Below are 24,669 nucleotides of genomic sequence, written 5' to 3' on the forward strand. Positions count from 1 at the left end.
AAAAAGGGCTCGAGGAGGAACAGCTTTCCTGTCAGGGGAAGTGGGAGCAAAGCACAACACTGCTGCTTGCTCTGTGGCATGCATGGTGGGAACATGCCTGGGCGACATACCTGTCTGGGCAGCAGCCCACCAGTTGACAGGGAAGATGCAAAGGCATTTGCTTTGGCTTCAAGGTGGGGAAGAAAACTAAATTCCCTGAACAGCTACAGCATAAGAGGAAAGCATCCCGGTTGTACATCAATGTGTTACACACATAAATGCTAGGCTATGTGGAGTTTTAATCTATAAATTTATTCTGTAAATAACACCTCCAATTCATTCAAGCTCCTTACCTTCCATTATAAAAGCTAAGGGGAATGTAAAACTGAGGACAGCCTTACATGGCAATGGTTTGGGCTTCAACATCATCAAACACATTACAGTTGCGTGCTGCTGCTGGTCAATGGGTTTTCAGTAGCTTTAACAACTACAACATACAGAGAGATATAGAACACAATCTTTTATTAATAACAGATCACATTTGAACTTTGAAAAGAGTGAAATTAAAAGGTGTATTAAAACATACCCACTCTAAGCAATCTATTTTCTTCAGTAGAAAAAAAGCATAAAACAGGTAGAAATACTATATACACAGTATATCAGTCTAGTCATCAGCCCTTCCAAACATTGTTTTGCAAGTTGGTATAATGGTGTTAGAATATACCATCCAGTTACAGTCCAGTATGAATTTTAGCTTCTGACTTTTTCATTTAAGACAAACCACTAAGCACTTAGTTCAGCTTACTGATCTTAGAATACATACAAGGCGGTACTGTATATGAAGATACCAGTGTTAATCTTTTACTTCTGCTTATGTATTTTTGGGATCCTGCCTTGTTAATAAGTCTGCCTCATCAATTTTGAGTACATGGAAATCTGTAATCAATGTCTCTATTAAACAGAGTAGAATACCTTGTGACACTGAAAGATGATTAACTATATCTTAAATAGCCCTTTCCTCATCTCTTGTGTTAATTATTTCAAGCAGATTTGTGTTGTGTTTATTTTACATTGGAGGCTTTCAGCCCAAAATATAGATCACTGCAATAAACCAGGAATCTACACCATCCTTTTTTTTTTTTTTTTTTTTTTGAGGAAAATAGAAAAGCAGAATGTTAGTTCTTAAATTAGTTTGGCACATAAAAAAAAAAAAAAAGCAGGGAGGGAACCTACAAGTTGCATCCTTCTCACAACATCCTTGGGAGGGGAATGTCAATATACAGACAGGGCAGGCACAGGCAGAATGACTGATACAGACCACAGCATGGCAGACTCCAACTCTTAGCCTTACATGTGGCCTTAGTCCATGTGCACTCTCACTTGCACACTCAAACACAAGTAGCTTCTGCTTGTTGCACCTCAGTCCATCAGCTGACACCACTGATGAGCAGGTCACTGCACAACTGAAGAAGGCCCTCGTGAGTCAAGCTCCAGCAGCCTTCTTGCACCACGTAGAAAGGTAGCATGTTCTGTACCTTTTGCTTAAGTCTCACTTAACAACACAGTGACCGAGCTATTACTGCTCTGCTGAGCAAGCTGTAGCAGGGTCTGACATGTGGGTCTTTGCATGTCAGTGTGCGCCCCATGCTTCAGAAGAACCTCAACTGTTTTTGTGTGCCCTCCTCGTGCAGCCAGATGAAGAGCTGTCAAACCTTCACTGTCAGAAACATTGATATTTTCTGAACTGACAAGTTCTTCTACTACTTCAGAGTGCCCGTTTTCTGCAGCAAGATGTAACGCTGTCCTATTGAAAGGGCCTCTGGCTAGAACGCTGGCCCTTTCTTCTATCAGCAACTTTGTTGTTGCTAAATGGCCGCTGCGAGATGCCAAGTGCAAAGCGGTGTATCCTTCTGCTGTTGCTGCCTCAATGTCTGCACCGTGTTTAAGGAGCAGCCTTGACGTGCTTGTGTGGCCAGTTTCAGCAGCTATGTGGAGAGCAGTCTGCAAGAGCACATTCTGTATGTTGACATCTGACTCCAGGTCTATGAGAAGGCGAGCGACACGGTAGTGTCCTCGTTGGGCGGCCAAGTGTAGCGAGGTCCTTCCATCCACGGTCTGCACATTCACGTTTGCACCCCGCTGTTTGGCTAGAAGCTTTACAATGGGGAGATGACCTTGCCAGGCAGCATAGTGCAGTGGCACCCAGTCATCCTTTCCTTTGATGTTCACATTAACACCTCTTCTCAGCAGGATCCGCACAATATTCTCTTGGCCATACTGACAGGCTATGTGGATGGGGGCTCTGCCTTCAAAATCTACCTCATTTAAGGATGCATTCTTATCAAGCAGCATTTTGGTGCTGAAATCATCCCCATTTTGGGCAGCAAAGTGAAGAGCAGTCCACTGATCCTCGTCTTTGGCATTAACATTGATTTTCCTAGCCATAATCAGCTCCACAATGCTTTTAACTTTCTTCTCAATGGCTATGTGAAGAGGGGTGGATCCTTTCTTGTTGGTGAGATTAGGGTTAGCGTTGTACAGGAGGAGCCACTTGACACATTCTTCTTGACCAGCTTCAACAGCCAAGTGCAAAAGACTGGAGTTCCCATCTAAAACAATATCAACATCTTGAGGCTGGAGGATCTTCATCAGCTTACTGGTATCTCCAGATAAAATGGCTTCCGTTAGCTTCCTCTTCTGTATGTCTGTAGTACCAATATCTAGATGCATATAAGGAAGAAATTTTTTACAATGAGGGTAGTGAAACACTGGCACAGGTTGCCCAGAGAGGTGGTAGATGCCCCATCCCTGGAAACATTCAAGGTCAGGTTGGACGGGGCTCCGAGCAACCTGATCTAGTTGAAGATGTCCCTGTTCATTGCAGGGGGGGGGTTGGACTAGGTGACCTTTAAAGTTCCCTTCCAATCCAAACTATTCTATGATTCTATGAAAAAGACACCATCGCAATTCTGATACCCATCAAATGTTACTTGCCCATGGCTAACATATCTGGTGGCTTCAGCAATTATTGACTCCCCTCCCCCCACAGTAGTTTCAGCACAATTTCAGGTCAGATCTGGAGCCCCACTTACTCTTACTCTGTTTCTTGTGAAATGAAGAACAAAGGATGCTGTGGTTGATCTCCCTGCACTAAGCATTGTTTGCCTAATGGGAAAATAGTTGCCTGTTTTTTGCAGCACTGGATTGAAAAGGGAAGGGCATGTGCACAACAGCGGGCGGTCCTTATTACAATGTTCATGAGGGCTGCTGAGAAGGTGGCTTGAGTCTTCTCAAAAAAAAAAAAAAAAGTGCTCAGACTTGGGCTTAGTATAACTGAAAAAGTCACAAACTCAGCTGACCTGACTGGGCATTGGCATTAGCCCCACTCTGAGCAGGATGCTGGACTAGGTGATCTCACTTCCAACCAACCTTTACATGACTGATTCTGTATTGCTTTGATGGGAATTCAGGTCACTTCTTTTCAAAAGTAAATGAGATTTATTATTTCTCATTAGGTCATGTTTGGGAACCACCTCTTTTTTTTTTTTTTTTTTTTTTTTTTTTTAAAAAAAAACCTGCCTCCAGTAAACAATTCTGTAGTGCTGACACCAAGACAAAGCAATGCTAGATTTCCAGAATGCTATTCTTTATATGACTACTCTCCAACCCATTGACTCCCATGCCCCAGTCCAAACAACTACAAAAAAACAACAACAAAGAAAAACCTGACCATTACCTGAACTCTCCCTTTCAAAGGAAAGGGAAAGGGAGCCTCTGGATGAAAAAGCTGAATCTACAGATGAAACTCCTGAAAGCCGCTTGTCACTGGAGGCAAGTTTGGACTCAGAAGAGCTGCGGCTGAGATCCTCAGGGCCTTCCATAGTCTGTGAAATCCCTGAATCCAGCTGGGACAACAACTCTGAGAGACTGTAATCCTTAACTGATGGTAAAGCAGGCTCCTGTTTTGGCTGGGATAATGCAGACATCCCCTTTAAGAGAAGCACACAGCATTTTAGAAAGGTCAGTAGAGAAAACTGAGCATGAGGCCCTACAGGAAGAAATGTAAGTTTGTTCATTTGCAGGTAGTCTTTAAGCACTGTTTGTATTAAATGAAACCTACGAATAAAGTCAGTGAAAATTTTCAGATGCAGGAGGGCAGCTTTCATCAGTACTCACACAGCCACTGAAGCTGCATAGCTCTTCTGTCTACAGCATTTTTTAAGATCAGTCACACCCACATAGTTCCAGCCTTTATTTCCTAACTGTCCTGCTCTCCCTCAACAGTCTAGGCACTTAGTCCTGCACTGAGGTTTTCCTAAGCTGGTCCATGCAGCTGCTGCCAATTTTGCATTCCAGTCCTTCACCAAGACCCACTTCTATCAGGCAAGAAGGTGCTCAAAAGCAGCAAAGAGAAGGTTGCTTGGGAAGTTACAGGTCACAGAGGAACCTGTTCCTCGCAAAACCTAGTGCACTTGAACAAGAGGCGGAAAGAGAAAATACCTCAGGCTTCTGCTCTGGGGAATTCTTGGTGTCCAAGTCCTGAGTTATCATCTCTCTTGTTTCATCTTCTGGTTTTTCACAAAGGGCCTCTGTTTCTGAAGTGATTTCTTTGAAGAAAACAAGAGAAGGTTTGGTTGGGTTTTTTTAATAGGAGACTTTTCTGAGATGCCCTGCTGCATTTCTCTATCTTTAGAGCTTAACAACTTTGAGATACTGTGGGAGAAAGACTCCAATTTTGACTATTCCATCCAGCACCTCATCAGTGGGTACAAGTGTGTAGCTAGGCAAAGAGTGCACAGGGCTGACTGAACAATTATTTTTCACATTCAGACCAGACAAACATTACATGGTGGCTACACCACAGGACTGTGAAATGGGAATCAGTCTACTGCTGGCAGACTTAGATGTATGTTTTTAAAAAGATGGGATCCCTTTTCCCTTCAGTCCCCATACCTTGTTTGGGCAAGAGAAGAGGGAAGAGGCAAATCCCTCCAATTAACACTCAGTGAAGCTACCTGGAGATAGCACTTGCTACATCCTTCTGCACATTTGAATTCATAACAGGTGCTTTGGGCAAGTTCAAGCCTTTCACCAGAGTTGCCCTTTATTGGCAGAAAAATGACACCACAAATTGTTTTGTTACAAGAAAACAATTCAGTTTCTCTGCATACAACAATAAATTTCAAGAGCCAGGGCCTTCAACACTTTGGTATGGTGAAAACCACACCAACTCTAGCTTGGCATATGCCCCAATACACACGATCAGAAATGAACATAATTTCTGGCTAAATGGATCAGCTGGTTCAGCACAGGTCTTATTCCTGATGTGTTTACATAACACTGTCATGGTCAGACTTGTCCCCAGATAATCCCTTCCTCCACAAATGAGTAAGTAAGTGGCCTGTATCATTGTCTCTACCATACAATGTGCTCTATTTATTCTGTCACAGAGGTTCACAGCATTTACCCCAAGGATTAACAGAGTCTTGAGCAATAACATGACTCATAAAAGAATAAATGGGCAGCCAAGTTACGAGGAAATCTTACCTTGAAATGTTGGCCGTTCACCAGGATCATCTTGCCAACATTTTTGCATCAGTTTGATCAAGTTATTACATGAATGAGGTCTGGATTTGGAAACAGCAGGTAGCTCTGGGCGGTGGCCTTTAACTACTTTTACCATAATATGTAAAATGTTGTTTTCCTCTGTAAAGCAAAAGCACACAAATTAAGATCCCCCAGCTAAAGGAATTATTTATCTTTTGTCTAAGAGCATTAACAGTGTATTAGGCTGAAACTTGGTTTTCATCCATTTTTTCTAGATTTACAGTGCTTTCTTTTATCAACAGGGAAAAAGAAGTTGGTCTTATTCTCCCACAATACATTCATCAACGCAGTAACACCTACTTCCCATGTATCAGTTAAAAACAATTGTCAGTGAGTGACTGCGTTCTTTTTCCACCCATAAAAGACACAGAACCAAAGAAAAAAAACCTCAAACAGTTCTTTGGTACCTCTCTTTGGATTTCTGTATCTGCTGTAAGAAAACTGAACCCCAGCTTTTATTTAGACCAGGTACCTGAACTTTTCATAAAGGTGAAGGAAGAACACAAATCAAGAATTGCAGTATGTGGCTCTTGACTCTGAAGTCAACCATTGGGCTAAATGGGATCTCTCACTTGAAGAAAAATTAGTAGTAGACTGGAACCTGTTCAAACATGTTTGCTATACATAGGCTAGTCATACACACAGGAAAAGTCATGAAGAATAAATATCTGCCTGTTGATCAGTACATTTACCATGGGGTGGAACAAGGCTTATTCTCACAGACAAGTTTGTTGTTTTTTGTTTTTTTTTTAAAGAACAAATCTGTACCCACAATCTACAAATAAACTACAGAACCTCGCTACAGAGAAGCTGTTTCTGAAAACAGCACAGTTGCCTGCCAGTTGGCTTTGCTCTGTTCCTCGTTGGCCACAAATGTGTCAGAAGTCTGCGCAGGCCACACGCTAATCAGCAGAAGTAAAAAAGTGCAGACTAGGGCACCCTGCGGCAGTATGGGTTTCATGATGTAGGACAAAGGAGGACTTACATTTGTGATCAGAATTTGAGAGCTTGAAAGTGTCTACCACACAAGACTGTAGGAATTTGGAGAACATGCATGTAATCTGGGGCTGGTGGGGCAGGAAGCATGCTTATCAATGGGAGAAAAGAAAAAATTCCAACACAACCCACAATACATCAAACTTACCTGCAAAAGGCTTCTTCTGTGTAAGAACTCCCCAAACCACGATAGAAAAGCTACAAATAAATGCAAAAAAAATTACTTCTAGAAAAGCTTTAGAAAACCCAACACAAAAAAGCTAAAAAACTCACAGAAGTATAATTTATTTTCTTAAGTTCCCTTTCCTTGTCTTTCACTTCTGCATCTAATTCAGCTGATGAACCCATGAACACACACAGCAAGATGCTGCCAAGAACCATGATTTGAAAATCTAGTTTTTGCAGGGAAGAACCTAAGGCAGTGAACATAGGGACTTGCTGGAGGCTGCTGAGTTCTTGGTAACATTTACCAACTATTCCACACCAAAACTGACAAAATCAGAGGGCAGAAAAGCATTACTGTGGATTTTATTTAATACTTCAATGCTGCAAGACACCTTTAAAGAAATACATTCCATTTAGAATATATCTTTTAATCTACAGCTATGATTTCCTTTTCCCAATAACCTTACCATGAAAGAAGAACCAAAGACCTAGTGATGAAATCCACTGAATATAACTAAGAATTTTGTCACAGGCTCAAAAAGTAGGTCAGGATGTACCTTTTGATGGGGAAATTAAAGATGGGCAGAGTGCCTCCCATGCCAGTTGCTAATAAATAAGTTTTACTTGGAATGATAATGCTCAAGACCCAGGATCAGCTACAGTTTGTTAAAAGGCCTCTACCCTATAAGGACTTAGCAAAAAACAAAGCAAACATGACCCTTTGCAAGATAAGGCTTAAACTAGATTTAGGGGTTTCACGCTCAATTACATTTTATAACCAGAAAAAGAGGGCTCATTTTACAGTATTAAAGTACTTTTAAGTACTTTCATAGTTAACTGACCTGTACACATCATGTTTGGTGTCAAAACACCTGTTTTTCTCTTTGATGCGCTCTGGAGGAAGGTATGCAATTGTGCCACACAAGCCATCCATGCTGATGTCATGAGAGTGGGACAAGCCATTGCACTTTGCAAGTCCAAAGTCAGAAATCTGCAAAAAATGGAGGAGGATGAGGGGGAGAGAAGTGCATACCTACCATTAGTCTTCAGAGGTGTTAGCAAAAAATTGTTTGTAAAGAATGATAGATGTAACAGGATGACCCAACAAAATATAGCAAGCTGCCATTCAGAAATACTAAGCTAGGAAAACATCTCTGGAAGCATTATGCTATGGTAGGTTTTTTATATGGTTAAGCGAAAAAAAAAAAAAGAAGCAAGCAGTTTTTTGCAAGCAGCAACATGTTAGCCCATTACATAACAAACACAACAAATAGTCAAGACAATTTATTGTAATTTAAAACTAGTCAAATTTAGCTAGTGCAAACTACTTTAATGTAATTATTGGTCCTGCCACCCCCTTTCCCTATGTAACCTCATGTCGTATGCTATGTTTAAGTGTTTTGAACACCTGTTTTCACACCATGAGCACTCCAATGAGTGCAAGAGAATTGCTCTTTCAGATATAGCTGTCACACTGACCATGCCAACAAGGACTAAGCCCAACATCAGAGGCACCAAGTGTTAAAAAAAATCCAAACCCAAACCAAAACACACACACACACACATCAAAAACCCACACAGGGAATTCTTTTTGGCAACTAGGAGATACAGCAAGTTGGTGCAGTGACGCAGTGAACACAGCTGAAATGAACAAAACAAGTGACAGCAAGTTTATAAAAAGGAAAACACACCTCCACTTTAATTTGAAGTGTCAAACAAATATGCATTCATTTGCTCTCAAAGGCATACCAATCATCAAGCAAACAGATAGACAAAGAATTTCCTTTGTCTTACTTATTTCCCACTGGTCAAAAATGTCTATTATGCTAAGTGGAAATTTCAAGAAAAGTCAAGTCTTTTTGGACCACTCAGCCCACTGATTTTTTTGTCTACATGTTAGATAAGATCCCCCCCCTCCCCTGACTTATACATTCTTTTTATCTAATAAATACTCAGGTTTTTCAATGACTCATTCCCCTTTTGATCTTCATAGCTTCTCCTTTGAGAAAGTTCTCCCTCAAAACAACAAGCATAATTAAAAAAATACTGCTTTTTTTTTTTTTAAATAGGCTCCAATTTTACACTTTCAGAAGTTTCTCTCTAAAGGTACCACAAAGCTAGTCATAACATGCATCCATTACTGGAAAGGGAGAAAACTACTGCCAGCTTCAGCCTCCTGGAGAACAGGCAGGCTACACAGCCATTGGTCTTCAAATGCTAGGAATCTCCCTTTGCCATAAAACAAAGCAAGCAACCCACACAGCTTCAGGAAGAACTTCTCCCAGGGAAGAAGAGTTCAATAGAGGCATTCTTAGGAGCTGTAGAAGTCCTGTACCCTAGGACACAGGTATATCCAACCTGTTGTCCATCTGTATCTTAAGTCTGTAGGGTAATGTGGGAATGACTTGAGAAGATAAAAAAAAAGAGGGGAAAAACAAAGGGGGGAAAAGCAAAGTAATCTGGAGAAATAGCTTTGCATGCATGTAGGGCTGCACTCTCAGAGGGGGATTGCTGACCTCCTTAGCAAGCCAAGCATTGGAGTCCAGGAAAGCAGTAAGTAGTCAAGAAACACAGGTTTGCAAGCCAGCTTACCCTGGGAAGAGCTGAATTGACTGCCCCAGGAAGTGCTGCATGAATTTGGGGCACTTACTGCTCCACAGGAGAACAAAAGCACAATCCCAACATCATACAAGCCCATGGTGTCAGGTTAATAAATGAACCGACTGCTGCAAGTCTGAACAGATCCAACTTGGTGAAGCGCTGCTATCCTTTGATTAATGTGAAGCAGAGACTTGTATACACCTCAAGAAATCCATATGGCATGCAGGCATAATTAAAGTAATACACCTTCCTCCTTGTCTAAACAATACCGGGTTTCCTACTGTATAAGTTAAGAAATAAAGATGAAATACAGACAGCACAGTGACACTCCTGCGTTAAGAGCCACCAGCTATGTTGCGTGAATCTAAGGCTAGGGCCTAAGACAGAAGGCTAAGCACACTAGATAGAAAAGGTTTCAGTCAGAGCCTACAAACCAAGAAACAGCTAAGGTACATAGTATACCCCCCCCCCAGGCTAGCAATAACTTTACCTTGTGAACTTGCCCCTACCTACTGTAAAGGCCTAGGTTTTATACCAATTAATAGGAAATTCATCTGTAGACCAGAGCTTCAATTATATCAAATGCTGCAGAAAGCACTGGAAATTGAAGAATTGTTATCTTCCAGGCTGCAACAAAATAGTAACATTCTGCAGACAGCTTTTGTGGCTTTTACTAGTTCCTTTAGGGTAAATTTTCCACACTGCATGGTGTATTTAGTCATGAAGTTTCTTTAAACATCAGTGGGAACTGTGCAGTGGGTGGAAGACACAGCCATTTAACTTACCTATTTTGCCTTTAAATTGCTTGCCAGGTACCTAGTTCTGCAACACAAGGCACCCTTGCTGGTGAAGGTAGTGAAAGTGGAGCAGCCCTCCCCACTTCTACTTCCACATCCCTGCTAGCCCTTGCAGCCCACCCCAGGATCTGCCCTGCCCCATGATCCGACAGAACCCATAACCTTACTCCTCACATCAGTTATTTCAGGTGGATCCCATCATGCTTCAAAAGCATAGCTAATATCAGCAGAGTTAAGAGGAGACATGGAGGCGACAGACTGCTTCATGCAAAACATGTGGTGAAGAGGTAGGAAGAAGAGAAAAAAACATTGGCCAAAGCCCACGCAGGCAGTGGGATTGTTCATGTTCAGACAGCTCGCTCAGTCTCTGCTATTTAAAGGTCTGCATGAGAACAAACACGTGAGTAGCAACTGGCGAGGGGAGCTGTACATGTTTTCCTCCCCACTTCCCAGCAACACTAACTTTACTGAGAGATTCCAAGATCTGAAGATTTTTTCTTTCTTTCTTTTTTTAGTTTTGTTTTAAATTGAGCATACTGTGCACACAGGTCTTTCTCTGCTTCTGTCATTTGTGGCCATTTCTGTTCTCGTTTGTAAAAACCACTCACTTGCAAAGTTTTGGATGCTCTGAGTTTATCAAGTTCTTTTTTTTGGAACTTTTTTTTCTTTTTTTTAAACTAGTAGATATGGTCACATAACTACAATGGTTACTAAAGTCAGCTATTCCCAAACAATGCAGGGATCTATCTCTCAGGAACAAAATTAGTGTTTGGAAAGCGCTTTCACTGGTGACTCCTGACAGGCCATTCTGAAGCATGCACTTAGCTTCTGATGCTGCACGTCATTTTTCTGCAAATGAGACTCAAGAACCCACTGCAATGGACTCAGGGACAGAGTTCACCAAAAGGTTTTCTTCATCAAATAAGTAACAAAGCCATCAGATTAATTTTTAATTGCTGCTGGCACATCCACTATTTGCCTCTGTCCAAAGTCTCCATGCACTTGGATATTGAGAATGCCACCACATCTATCTATAGGGTTTTCCCGTGTTAGGGGGTGGGGGTGGGGTTGGCCTTGTTTCTTTCTTTTTCTGGGGGTAAGGGAGAAAGGCTGGTTATTTCAATTTTGTTCTTTAAGAAGTACCAGAAATTTTTAAGAGACTTAAATGGGTCACAGATTTGGACTACTAAAAATTAGGAATAAAATTTAATTCCAAGTGTAGACATAACCAGCATCCGCACTTTAGACATATGTCTTTACTTCAGTGTTTATGAACACACTTCAGTTAGCTACTAAAAGAAGTCTTTCTGAAACAGACTGTATTTCCATCCTTTCCAACCTGTCCTGAAACCTTAACTCCTCAAAACCTGTTTCAGGTGTGACAATTTGTAATGCTCTCTTCAGAAGTGGCAGAAACCAAAGCCATGGTAAAACATCCATTTCAGTCCATCATAAATCTGCATTACTGTAACAGGGATGGTCTTGTTCCTTCCCCTGTGCCACCACAAATAGATCAATTAGAGAACTGATCAAGGTGAACACCAGCTTTGTTAGTTGGGATTAAAGAGCCATGCAACAACAGCCCTACATGGAAACCTTGATCAAGAGGGGTGGGAAACAGGGAGAAAGGACACACAAAACAACAAAGCTTCTCGCTTCTAGTAACAGGAAAACATTTGCAGCTGATAAAAAAAAAAGTGGCTGCGTTAACTACATCAGCTAGTCTAATAAAAGCAGACAACTGCTCTTTACCAGCCTGGCCTCTGGGTATTACTTTGACCTACAGTTAATAACCTACATTAAGAATCTTTCTGATAAACAAATTTGCTGCCTGACTAGGCTTCTTCTAACTCCACACTCAGAAATTCTGCAGCCCATTCTTCAGCTGAAGCAAATAAAAGTGAAGACCACAGAGGCAACCTATCCATATTTACTAAGACCATCAGCGCAGTACAACACAGCAGCGAACTTCACTCTTCACACTTGTTTAAATTAGAGCACGGGGGGGGGGGGGGCGGAAATACAAGCAGCTACAGTGAGCTTAAAGCAGTGCACAGCTGAGACCAGCTCATCCTGCTTCAAGTTCTTTAAAAACAAAATCTGGGAGATGAAAAATAACTGGTGGGGTGTGCATGCATGTACCCACACATATATACGTGCCTGTGTGTATATGTGTATGTATACATATATGTGACAAGATGAGGAGCTGCAAAAAACAGGCTGGATAGTAAGAGAAACAAGAACTTACAAATAATGCTATTGCCCAAAAGAATTAAGTTGCATGCTGACTTCATTTTAAATACCTGAACAAAAAGTAACACTCTTAACTATGAGAGATTGAAGATAAGAAACCTGGGAAGCAGCAATAGAGAGAGCGTACAGGCATGGTAGCTGGCAACAATTTAAGGTAGGAGATTACTGCATTGGGGTGTGGGGGGTGTGTGTGTATTCTCCTACCGAGGGCCCTGGAGAAAGATCACATCGGAGCAGGGAACAAGCAAACTAACAGGCCGCGAGGGCAGCACTGGAATGTGGCATTGCTTCCCCAGTGCCAGCTCCCCACAAGCAATTGCCACATCACAGGGAGCTCTGGGGAGACATCCAGAATGCGTATGGAGGGCAGGAGAGCTGAAGAACAAGTTCATAAGATGTGGTCCAGTTAAGCAAAAGATAGGTGTTAGACAGCCTGTAAGTACTGGAAGGCTGCATATATGGAACACTGGCAAAAGAGGCAGGGAGCATCTTGTTGGTACAAATGGAAGTAACGGATTGACATTGAGGAAAACAAATGCAGGCTGATCCCTGCTCACAAAGCCTGCCTGGGTACAGAATAATCCTCCCAAGGAAACCACACTGCTTAAGGCAACCAAGATGGAGCAGGACATGGCAGTGAAGGGAGCCCCCAGCTGAGGCTCCTGTCAGCACTGAGCTCTACCACCACTTGCAGGGGAGGAGGCATGCATGCGTGCATCCATCCATCCTCCAAAAACCAGCAAAACCTTAGCTTGCATTGTACATATTTTGTATATTTAAAATCACCAAGGAATCCCCCAACATGCCTTTGAAAAATTTAATATCTGTCTATCTATATCCCTGCTCAGTGCTCAGGCTAATGCTATCCTCTTAATTATCCTCCCAAGAACAAAATTCAGCACACACTTATGTAATACACAGGAGACGACTTTATGATATGGAGGCACCTACTTGATGATAAGTTCTCTACAACACTACTGCATTAGTCACCATCCTCACTTGGGGTTTTTACAGCAAGCACTGTGCTCGTAAAAGAAGAAGGGCGTGTTTCCATTTAACTAGCAATAGAGCACAGAAGCATTTCTAATGTGCCCCACTGGAAGACTGTCTGTTTCCTGGCTCAAGGGCAAACAGTTTATAAAAGTACTCCCTACCTCCAAACTCTTCTTTTGCAGTCTGCAACATCTGTTCACACACCTTCGGATTCTATTAGGGACAGGTCACCTACTAAATTAACTCTAACATTTAAAAAGTAAAAACACTTCAATCATCAGCTCCATTAGCCTTCCAGCAAGAAAATGCACATTAAATCAAGCTGCAGGGTCTGAAATTTAATTACAAGTCTCACATCACACAAAAAGAAGGTTTGGGGCCACATTTTTAAAGTGAAGGCGCCTCACAGAATATGTACATCTCTTATTTTGCATATAGGTTCCTGTGTCTGCTTTGCTGCTTGGAGGGGTTTCTAAGATGCCTGCAGATGTAAAACACTGCTGGCTGGAAAAAGGTTTGGAGTAGACCATTCTTTTCTGAACATAATGGAAAGGGTCCAAAGACCTTCATGTGTTTCATATACAGAGCAAGTAGTAACAGTCTAGGGATGTCAGCAATGACCTCACCAGAAACATTTTTCTGTTTTGTACATTTCACGCTTTGCCCCCTTGTATTACATCACCGCTCAGATATAGGCTATACAGCAGTCAGAGTATCAGGCAGCATTTCAACCTCCTGAAACAGTGAGAAAAATACAGCCTTCATATCTTGGCTCATGGATGAGTCAAGAATTAGGAATTTAAGAAGTTATGCAAGCAAGCACAAACTTTAGGTAAATAAATATCTAGCAAAGGCCTCTCAGCACCAATGTGGGAGAATATACTTTCAAGAGTTCAGATCCTGATGTTCTGGTCATAACACCATGGACCACCTGTAGATGCCTCCTATCTCAGAAGGAAAATCCTTCTTAGAAGTAAACCACTAAGAGGCCTAGTAAAAAAGCTGAGACTGTCACAGATGTGATTTTATTAGAGGCACATACCTCTTATGGCTCCAACCTTTGCATGACATCTGGAGAGATGTTTTCATTTAACGAAAACTTCATTTTTAGAATGGTACAGCAAGACCAAAGCCATTTGGCCAGTTTGAGCGGAATGGGAAAACAGGGAGCCAGATGGATGATGGCACTGATAAAAATCTATCTCTACATGTACTGAGTTCTATCAGCCAGCCAGCATGATTAATCCTGCAGATTAATCCTGCAGTTCTAAGGTTAAGAGTTTGGCCACTGATTTGGAAAAAAAAAAAGAAAAAAAATCAGGAAAAAGATGTATTTCAATCTCTTTCCTCTCCAAAAGAAAGGATCAGAAAGCAAGCACAACCCCCTTAGCCCAGCTGTCAAAATAGAACCTCCAAGAGAGAAGGCCAATAAGTTTGCTAGCTTACTCTGGAAATGGATAACAAAAAGAATTTCATGCTGATACAGCCACAGAAATCCCCTTAAGTGACCTCTGGTATGCATAAACAGTCAGGACAGAGATAATTCTTCACTGTATATGCTCTGAGCAAATGAAAGAAGAAAACGAGTTGCCTCTGGGAAGGCTTCTCTGGACTCCAGCTGTAAATGAAATTTGAGTTTTTAGTGGAATGTACAAAGCCAGAAGGACCTAGACAGAATAAGGTTACCACTGGGAGCTCTGGAAGTGGCATAGATGATTTAGAGGTTCACACTGCTTTCCTCTCCCTGTTCTCATCTGCCTCATGACCCTACTGCATGGAATTTTATAGCAGGACCCATTACGTCTCAAAAGCAGAGTTCACTACACTAGCACCCTCCTAAAATTTCAGGAGGGTTCTCACAAGTTCCCTAACTCTACCTCTATTTATGTACCAAAATGGTGCATAAATCAGGTAGACAAGTTGGGGGACTGGAGAGGTTGGGTTGGTGGGCATTTTTCTAATTTAGAAGGAATGCTGCTGGTTTCTCTCAGGCCTTTGAATTTGGCAGGAGCCATGCAAGAACATCCAAAGCTGGGCCCCTGGCACAGTGCCCAATGTGTACCTTGACATGGTAGTGACCATCAAGCAGGATGTTTGCAGGCTTGAGGTCCAGGTGGAGCAGTGGAGGGGACATGCAGTGCAGGAAGTTCATCCCCACAGCCGTCTCGTGGATTATGCGGAAGCGCAGTTCCCAGGGCAGAGGTTCAGAAGCCAGGAGCTTTTCCAGAGATCCCGTTTCCATGTATTCCATGACTAAGCCAACCGGCTCTTTACAGATGCCATAAACAGGAAGGATGTAGCGAAACTTTGCCATTTCCATCTTCCTGGCTTCTTCCAATAACTCCATGCGCTCCCTGGGTAGAAGAGAACAGATGGTGAAGGACAGAGTAGCTGTTTCCCCTCCACCCTCAAACATGCACAAAACATTTCTTATGAAACTGAACACCACATTTCATGATCATCACTTGGCTGAACCATGCTACATCTCACCGGCCTGTACTCCAGGCATATTTCCACATTTACTAACTTTCTTTTATGCTTCTAATGGTAGGGAGCTCACAGCTGCTGAACCACAGGCAAGTTGTACACTTCAACAGTGCAAATATCCCTAGTGTAAAGTCTATCTCCCTGCTTTGATGTTTATGCTGCGCTGTTAAGAACAAGGACGATACATGTAGTGCCCAGATTTACTACCGCTGTAACTCCTTGGGCTAAGGTAATTAACTTTTTGTGAGTCATAAGACTGCATTAATCAGGAGAGAGCATGGACAGCATTGCTTCAGCTGCCCTGCTGGCACAAGCTGCCAGCACACAGACCCAGGCCTTGGGAAAGGAATCCCCGGGACCCACCATTTAGGGGAGCAAGCTGCCTGCTGTAGCTAGGGGGACACAGCAAAAGCCTCCTCGTCCTCAAACCCCAGATTTGGCAACCCCAATACTATGCTCACGCAGCTCCAGCGGATGCCAAAAACTCCCAGCATGCCATTTTCAGTGATGTAACAGGCCCAGCACCGGCACACATAATGAGCACCACTGGGTTGTTTACAGGTCACTTTAGCCTGACCCTGCAGAGTGCTAAGCATTACTCAGTCCAAGCTGCAGCCTCCCAGGTCAAGACCCTTAATTGCCATGCCCTCCTTCTGCACCTCACGCACAGCCTTTGGGCTGCAACAGCCTGCAAGGACCTGGCAGGCACTGAGTTGGAAAGAGGAAACAAGGGTCCTCTCCCCAGGCCGACTGTGCCCACAAAGAGGAGCCACACATGACGGGTGAAAGAACTTTCTGTCTGTCAAAAACTACATTATTAGTGACAACAGACAGTAGCCAGAGAAGCTTTGGGCCACAGGTACTGATGCATCACTGTTGCTGCCACCCACCGATTCACAAAAGAGGACACAGGGAGGTCAGATAGGTAATATTTCCCGAACAGACCCTCTCTTATTACACGACAGCTCTTGTAATGTACCCAGTATGTGTGTACACTATTTAATGGAGAACAATACCTGGAGCAATAGGACAAAGTTTTAACACAGATGCCTGGTAAACAGAGAGTCCTACTTTAAAAGAAAAAAAACATTGCTTTGATGCTCCCCCACCCCACGCAGGCATTTTGAGAAGACCAGCTGTCCTGGAAGATGTCAGGGTTTAAATATAAAGCTCAGCAAGTACATTCACAGTGGCTGCAACAACTGATTAGAGGAAAGATGCTTGTACCCTCTGCAAAGCAGAAAAAAGCTCTGTCACCTGCCCCCTCTGCCAGTCCCTGAGAGCTGGAAAACACCTGGGGACCAATCCTAACCCAGTCACAGTTTGTGCCTTGTGCCACTAACAAGTGATGCCACTTACTACTGTGGGAGCCTCTGCCATGGCAGAGCTATCAGCTCAATCAACCTTTTTTTTTTTTAAAAAAAAAAAATCCAAGGCCAGCTAGAAGCACTCTCCATTTCTAAAAAGAAAAATGCCAAGTGCAACCTCAGCACAACGAAGTCTCCCCTTTCCGCCCCCAATGCCTGGATGATCCGGGGCATCACACACCACCCATGCTGAAACGAAGCCTGCAATGGAGCTTCAGTGCTCCCACGTGGGAGCAATTTTGGGAGCCATCATTTAGCCCTTAGACCCCGTCCCCTTCTCCTCTGCTTCACCTTGCTGTGGGAAGCACAGAGTTGATGTTCACCCAGACAAGGTTGGAAATCCAGTCTGCTGCCTGTTCCTCACCAACTGTAGCAGCCTGCAATAACGCGATGCAGTTAACATTTCACACTAGAGGCGAATCTAGCCTAGCAAGAAGGAGCAGACCTATTTCAGAGGCAAGATCAGGCTGAAAAGTGGTTTAAGAGGGATATACACACTGGGAGGAAACTAAAAAGATAAGGGAAATCTTTTCTCTCTGTTAACCATGTTGGCTCCTGCTGCTCCCTACAGCAACTTTCTTGTGAAATAATTGCCTTTGTAGACAAGTACCCAGTTTGCTCTTTGGCACGCTGGAAGGGAGCACCTATGAATAACACAACCAACTCCTTGCCCCCAAGCCACATGCATAGCCAGCATAATTCACCAGGCTTCGGAGGGCTGAGCTCTGGAGTCAGGGATGTAAAATACCTGTCTGAGCCCTCCAAGGCAAGGCAAGAACTCAGCAACAACTAAAGCCTAACAAGAACCACTAGACTTCCAGAGACGGAGTTCCTGGGCTAATGACAATCTCAGAGAGCATCACCAAAATCACAGAGATCAGCTGCTTGAAATGGGGCATTTTCTCTACGAAGAGAGAATTTCCAGTTTCAACAAAATAAAAAAAAAGCTCCCTTTCTGCTTGGACCAGAGTCAGTTACTTGAGTGAATTAACTGACTAATTAACAGGCAAGTGCCCTTTATCTAATTTCCCTGTTTAAATAAAATCCCCATACAACAATTGCCATCTTTAGCATCTTCCCATACCCAAAGCATCCAAAACTGAATCAGTCAGTGATCTCCTATAGGCAGGGAGACATGTAAGTTTTCAAATACAGGCCCCTGTCACCTTTAGAAAACAGAAAAGGAAAAAAGACAAAAGAAATAAAGAGAGACAAAATACAACTCGGTCATTAGCCAAGTGCTGGAGTGGCTTGCATTAATTGTATTAACACAAACAGCTCCTTAAACCAAGATCTCCTTCATCACGCAAAGATGAAAGGTCTTTCCCTTCCCTTAGCACAAGGTGCTACTGGCACTCAGCACAGTCTTAGGTGTTCTCAATGCGCCCATCACCTCAATACGCAAGTGCTAATGCTGCAACAAAGGATGATGTAGGTATCCTTCAAGTTCACATTTAACAGATCAAAGGATGGGATGGGACGAGGGAGAGGGGTTGTTTATGCTGCTCAGTTATTCCTAGTGCTTAGAAATTATTCTGCACTATCACCAAGAAACACTTCCCTCCAAAGTGGAGGAAGAGAAAAGCTCCTTATGAGGTTTCTCAGTCAAGAGGCATGAGACTAGCCTCTGTTATAACAGAGTTTCTTATTTAACACATACACAATTAAAGAGTCAGAATTATCTTCTCGAAGCACCTTGGGTCTATTCACCTCCCCCTCCAGTACTATATCCTAACATTATGGTAATAAAAATTTGAAAAAGAAAAAGCTTGCACACAGGACAGCTGAGCTCATGGGGTACATACAGTTTCCCTTATAACAGTATTCGAAGACAGGGGCACACACATCAAGAGATCTAGCACTGGGTTCAGTGCCAAATAGCATCTCTGTCAGAGACAAAGTCAGTGACAGATCAGCCATTTTCAAAGCAATCAGAAATATTACATGAACGGGGAACCTCTGACATCCCCGAAAGAGCTGTCTGCTTCAACTCAAAGTCAGACCCCGAATGGATAGGGCTGCACTCTTTGGATTCTCCTGGAGAGACAAGGGACTTACTCCTGCCCACTGTCTCACTCCCCAGGGCCCAGGGCCCAACCCTTGTACCACAAACCCTGCCACACGAACAACAAGAATTACAACTATATCCGCATTTGCATGTATCCAATCTTTATGCCCTAAAGATAACACTGTGTTATAAAAAATGCAACTTTAAACTCACAAAGCAGTCCTTGCAGTTTTATATTCCCCCACCACTACCATCACATTTCCCTAATGGAGTCTGAGACAGAGCAGTTAAAGTTGCTCCAGAGAAACTCAAAAAGCCCTGAAAACCTGTAATGGGGCCATTTGTGTGAACCACCTCCAGACGAAGAGCAGCCAGGTTTCTCCCAGCCCAGGCGAGATCCAGCCCTGCACAGCCATGCTGCTGACCAGTGGGGAATGCAGGTTACCTCTTTACAAACTGCTGGTCGTGAAGATTGGGTCCACAAAATTACAACACTCCTGAATTTTTTCAAGGACTCTTTTCATCTGCATGCTGGCAGATGTTTAAGAGCATACAGTGACCTCTGCTCTGCTGGGTACATCTTTAATGACCTTCACACTGCTGATCCTCAGAGAAGAATGTGAATAAGAGAAGAAAAGAAAAACCACTGCATTGTCAGGGTGAATAAGTTTGGGGAAAAGAAAAAAAAATTAAAAAAAAAAAAAAGGGAAGAAAATTCCTTCTTTCAGGTTAACACAGATCTCAGCCCTGCTAACAGATCTCTCCTATATAGCCCTGGTACAAGAGGATTACAGGTTAACCTGGACAGCCAGGCTCACCCCTACTCTTTAAGGAGCACAAGGTGAATATTAAGTTCTACCTACACATCCAGAGACCGCCAGAACAGACATCTGTTCACCTTCGTCACCTAAATAAATGCAGCATCTGCTAACAGCAAGGCATTTCTAAAACCTCCTAAATTTCTATGTCCTGCTCCTTTCCTAAATCCAGGTCCTGCAGAGGGAGGTACATCTAGTGCTTTGCTCATTTTATTTTTTTTTTTCCAATCAAGAATGCAGACCTTTCCACTTCCACACCCTGTAGTCACCTCCACCAGCTAACACCTCCAGTGAAGAGCCCCCTCTGGGAACCGTTACATCATTCATACTCGTTATAGTCTGCACATTCACGTTCAGCTATAAGAAATCCACAAAGGCTTCCAGGTTGTTCTCTCTGAGGTCGCCACCCTTTTTCTCCAGGCCACACTTCCATTCTGGCCAAGAGGGGTAAAGAGAAGAGACTTGGCACTCTCCACTGCAAGTCCTGGGGGAGAGGCTCCTCCACCCTTCTAGGTCACACACTCTTTTCTTCAGGCTTACATTGAACCTCCCCATCTCGAGAGCATCTTGAGTCTTATGTGGGAAATGTGATTTCAGGAGACAGAAAGGGGGGAGCAAATTAGGAATGGAATTTGGCTTGATCGCCTGAGAGGGCTTGGGTTTAAAGGTAAAAACACATCTGGCTGTACATTCAGTTTTTCTTCTGCTTGAGGCCACTTGGCTCTATGCTGTGATAATTGCCAAAGGAATTACTCCAAATCTCTTACTGTCTGCAAAAACGCAGTAAGAGAGACTACACAGTATTACCGCCACCAAGCTATTATGAACAGGGTTTTAATGTGGTACCAAATAAATAAATAAGAAAAAGCCTCTGTGTTTTTCAGTCAATGTTTCTGATACCACTGGTAATTCTTCCAACTCTGCTGCTTCACAGGTTTCCAAGGAACAGCTAGTCAAGTTAATCTCCTGGATTAACAATCTAATTACATGGGCTTGTTTCAACCTGTGAACTAAAGGGGTAGTGTTGTATTTTGTCTGTGCCGCCCACCCCGCCCCGCCATTTGAATGGCACAAGTTTCTTAGAAAAGTTCCAGGTGAAAAGTCTCATTGGGGAGCAGCATTACCAACTACTGAAAGGGGTTTGGTAGAGCAGCCTAAGAAGCAAAGGAGAAAGCATATACAAATTCAGTTTAGCTTTATTTACCAATTTCTAATTAGCACTCCCCTTAAGCATCTGAAGTACAAATTCTGCAGTAAAACAAATAAATTAGTGTTTCAAGGATTGGTTTGTTAAAATTAACCAGGAGCTGCAGGAGCCCCACGCCCTCAAAGTTCCCAAATTCTCAAGGGACTTTTCTTAACTGTATTGCATGTTCGCATGGTCTCTCCAGTATCTGCACACCTCATAGCCACTGAGGGACAGGTGGTTCTCTATTGCACATTGTGAATATATTAATATAGAGATTTCATAGCAACTCCCAAAATTAATTATTCATATTAAAATAGGTGACAGCATCCTTTCTCTGACTGAAAATTAATGTTTAAGTAAATTTCTAGATGTATTCTGCAAATGAGAAGTATAACATGTTCTAGCTTATTTTTAAGAGATGTTTTAATTTTAACTGCAAAATTAGTCAGCTACAGTACTAGTTTGATTAGGCCTCAATAAGCATCAAGTCTGAAACCTACTTTGAAGTTCTAATGGTAGGAGGGCTTGCGGGTTAACCCAACAAAACACCCTCTGCAACTTTGAGGTCTTTCACATTTTATTCACAGACAGCACAGTTACCCTACGCATGTATTAAACTCTCCCTCTCCCCTTTTAAAAAAGGCACATTTTGTCTCATTTACTGTATTATATAAGCCATGCCTACAGCAAAGTCAGCAATTCAGATAACGGGCAAGATGCCTCACTGCCTTAGTAATCTTGTAGAAGACAGGCTTTAGAAACATTTTCCATCTTGGGCAAACTTATCTCTCTCCTCCTGCAGGAACCACAACAAGGGAAACCTTTTTTGACTGAACCAATCCACATCTCAAAAAATGAACTGCAGAATCAGCTTGTGAGTTAGCAGAGATCCCAGGGATCAAGGTGGAGCTGGAAAAGCTTCATGAATGCGACTTGGCCATATTCACCTCCCTCTGCACAGATGCCAACCGGCTGGGAAATCACTACTGTCCCACAAAACAGAAGGATGCTTCTAAAGATGCATCTAACAGCCTTCCTCTCCTAGGAAAGGAGAGCTGCACTCCATAGGCCCCCATCACACACGGACTGCGTGAGCACAGCATAGCTGATTGTCCTCCACCATGGGCCACAGCTAGTTACAGAAGGCAGATGAGCTGGAGAAAGTTCTCACCATGTGGTATATTTACCTGAAACACAATACGGCTCCACACTGGACTACCCAGTGAGGACTCATCCCCGGCAGACACAGGGAGGAGCACCGGCCCTGAACTGAAGCTGGAGAACATATTTCCCAGCACATCTCCTTTCAGCACCCGCTCCTGAAAGACAGCACGCCCGTGCCTGCAGCGCCCACGCCCCAACACCCCCCACACCAAGCCCGCTGCTCACCCCACTGCTAACCACCACATGGGAGTCACAACTAATGCATCTGCAAATGCCAGCTAAAGGGCTGGCTTTTCTCAAGGTAGGGAGCTCACTGGAGCGAGACACGGCGGGCCTGAGAAGCCCCCAGATCCCATTCGGCATTTTCACTCCTCCTGCACTTCCCATTCAGGACTGCCTTCCACGACCTTTGGAGCTGCAGCAGGCCGAACGCTTCGGCGCAAGCCAATACACGCACGACCAGGGCAGGGCAAAATGCTTTCCGAATTGCTCCGAGGGAATAAGCAAGACCTATGCTGCAGCCGTGCGGCGGCTCTTTCCAAGCTGCTGCAAGTGGCTGAGGAACATGGCTTATTCTTTGAGGGAGACCAGCCCCATTATGTACGATATAACTAAAGGTGTTGGTCCGGGCTTCGCTTAAGTGTGACAAAGGCCACGTTTGCCTGGGGAATATTTAATTGCGTGGCTCTCTTCACTGCATTTAGTCAGACCTTCATACCCGTTGTTGCTGTTGGTAAACAGGGCTGCAGCTACGGTGCTCCTGCTGTGTTGGTGTGGGGCTGGGTCGCTTTGGTTTGTTCTTTTTCGAGTACGCTCCCAAGACCTGTAACTCTGGGCTACATCGCTTGGTTCGTTTCTCAGAAATAAGGTGTTGTGCTGACAGGCCGAGCCGTATTACCATCTCGTTCGGCCTCGGAAGGGCTTGAACTGCCGTGAAGCACAAATCACCCACATTTGCATGCCTCGTGGAGGCCGAGCCAAGGAAATAAAATAAACCGAAAACAAACCCTGGCGACAAAAGAATTAAAAAGGTAAATCTCTGAGGACCTAGGAGATGGGCAAGGGCTGAGGAGGGGGAGCCCCTCAGTCGCCCCTCGGCTTCCCGGCTGCGCGTATGCGCAGCCGGGAAGCCGCGGGGCGACTGAGGGGCTCCGGGGTGCCTGGAGAGGGTCATTCCTGTGGGAAGAACCGCTTCCCCGCTCCCTCCCTCCCCTGTCCCCCCCTCCCCTCCTTGTCCCTGTCACCCCTTACTTCTCATCCACATGAAGGCTGGGCGAACACTTGATGGCGAGCCACGTCTTCCAGTGGAGATGGCGCACCTTATACACCTGCCCGAAACCCCCCGAACCGATCTTTTCCCAGCTGCCGAACTCGTTCTCCTCGAAGGTTTTCAGCAGCCCCATGGCCCACGGGGAGCCGCTCTCCCGCGCCATGCTCCTGCTGCTCCCGATCCCGATCCTGCTGCTCCTCCTCAGCCGCCGCCCGCCCGCCCAGGTGAGTCAGGTGTGCCCGGGGGGGGAGGGGGGGGGGAGCGGGCTGGCGTCACTTCCTGGGCCGGGCCCGCCGCCGCCGCGGGGAGCTGAGTGCAACGAGCGCTGTCGGGGGGCGGTTGTGGCCCGGCCGCCGGGCCCCCGGTGCGGCTGAGGGGAAGGTAGCGGCCCGAGGGCCGTAGCGCCCTCCTCGGCCCGCCTCCCCTCCACCCCGGAGGGGGGCAAGATGTCCCCAGGGCCGGGGCAGCGCTTGTGGCCCGGCCCTTGCTTCTCCCGACACCCGCAGAGGGCAGTTGCCTCACCCCCGGGTGGGTTTCTCCACAGGCCCCCTCTTCTCTCCCGGGCACCCCGCAAGCTCCCGGCCGGGGGGAGCGGGGCAGCCCCCCCCCCCGCCCCCGTGCAGCACGCGTGTCCAAAGCTTCCCGGGCAAAAGCCACGGGGGAGGAAGGGAGGGCTGCGCAGGCTGGCGCGCTGTGATAATTAAGCTATTACTTAAAGGGGGAGGGAAGCACCGGCAACCGCGTTCCTTGCTTTTCTTCTAGCAGGGCCTGCTCTGGAAACCCCGGTGGGTCTGCGTCCCTCCGGCCAAGGGGCACAAACGCTTCATCTGTGCATCCTGACCGTGTCTGCGAGACTCGGGCCAGCCTGCAGCGCGTGGCGGAGACTGGTGTCTGTCCAGGCGTGCTCCGAAGCAACAATTTTTAGGCTTTGGGAAACCGTACTGCCAAGAACTGAGGCATCTCTGGCTTTTAGTT

The 24,669-nt window shown here is 44.5% G+C and overlaps 1 protein-coding gene across 1 annotated transcript; it reads right to left on the reverse strand.

Moving 5' to 3' along the window:
- Window positions 1–272: 272 nt before the first annotated feature.
- RIPK4 (receptor interacting serine/threonine kinase 4) lies at window positions 273–23,915 on the reverse strand. The gene is made up of 8 exons (XM_030020986.2): window positions 23,676–23,915; window positions 15,454–15,745; window positions 7,590–7,738; window positions 6,731–6,780; window positions 5,527–5,685; window positions 4,480–4,586; window positions 3,716–3,968; window positions 273–2,699 (listed from the first exon to the last, which is right to left on the reverse strand). The coding sequence occupies exons 1-8, from the start codon at window positions 23,855–23,857 to the stop codon at window positions 1,522–1,524; spliced, it is 2,370 nt and encodes a 789-aa protein (XP_029876846.1). The 5' UTR covers window positions 23,858–23,915; the 3' UTR covers window positions 273–1,521.
- Between the last annotated feature and the right edge of the window lie 754 nt (window positions 23,916–24,669).

The sequence above is a fragment of the Aquila chrysaetos genome, chromosome 7 (assembly GCF_900496995.4).
Source record: "Aquila chrysaetos chrysaetos chromosome 7, bAquChr1.4, whole genome shotgun sequence".
Classification (NCBI taxonomy): Eukaryota; Metazoa; Chordata; class Aves; order Accipitriformes; family Accipitridae; genus Aquila; species Aquila chrysaetos.

Excerpts from the sequence above, each read along its gene's own strand:
- RIPK4 (XM_030020986.2), bottom strand. The coding sequence starts at position 23,857 with ATGGCGCGGGAGAGCGGCTCCCCGTGGGCCATGGGGCTGCTGAAAACC. Across the intron at positions 7,739-15,453 it reads ATGGTCACTACCATGTCAAG|ATTTCTGACTTTGGACTTGC; the intron begins GTACACATTGGG and ends CATTTTTTGCAG. Across the intron at positions 5,686-6,730 it reads ACAGAAGAAGCCTTTTGCAG|AGGAAAACAACATTTTACAT; the intron begins GTAAGTTTGATG and ends TTTGCTTTACAG.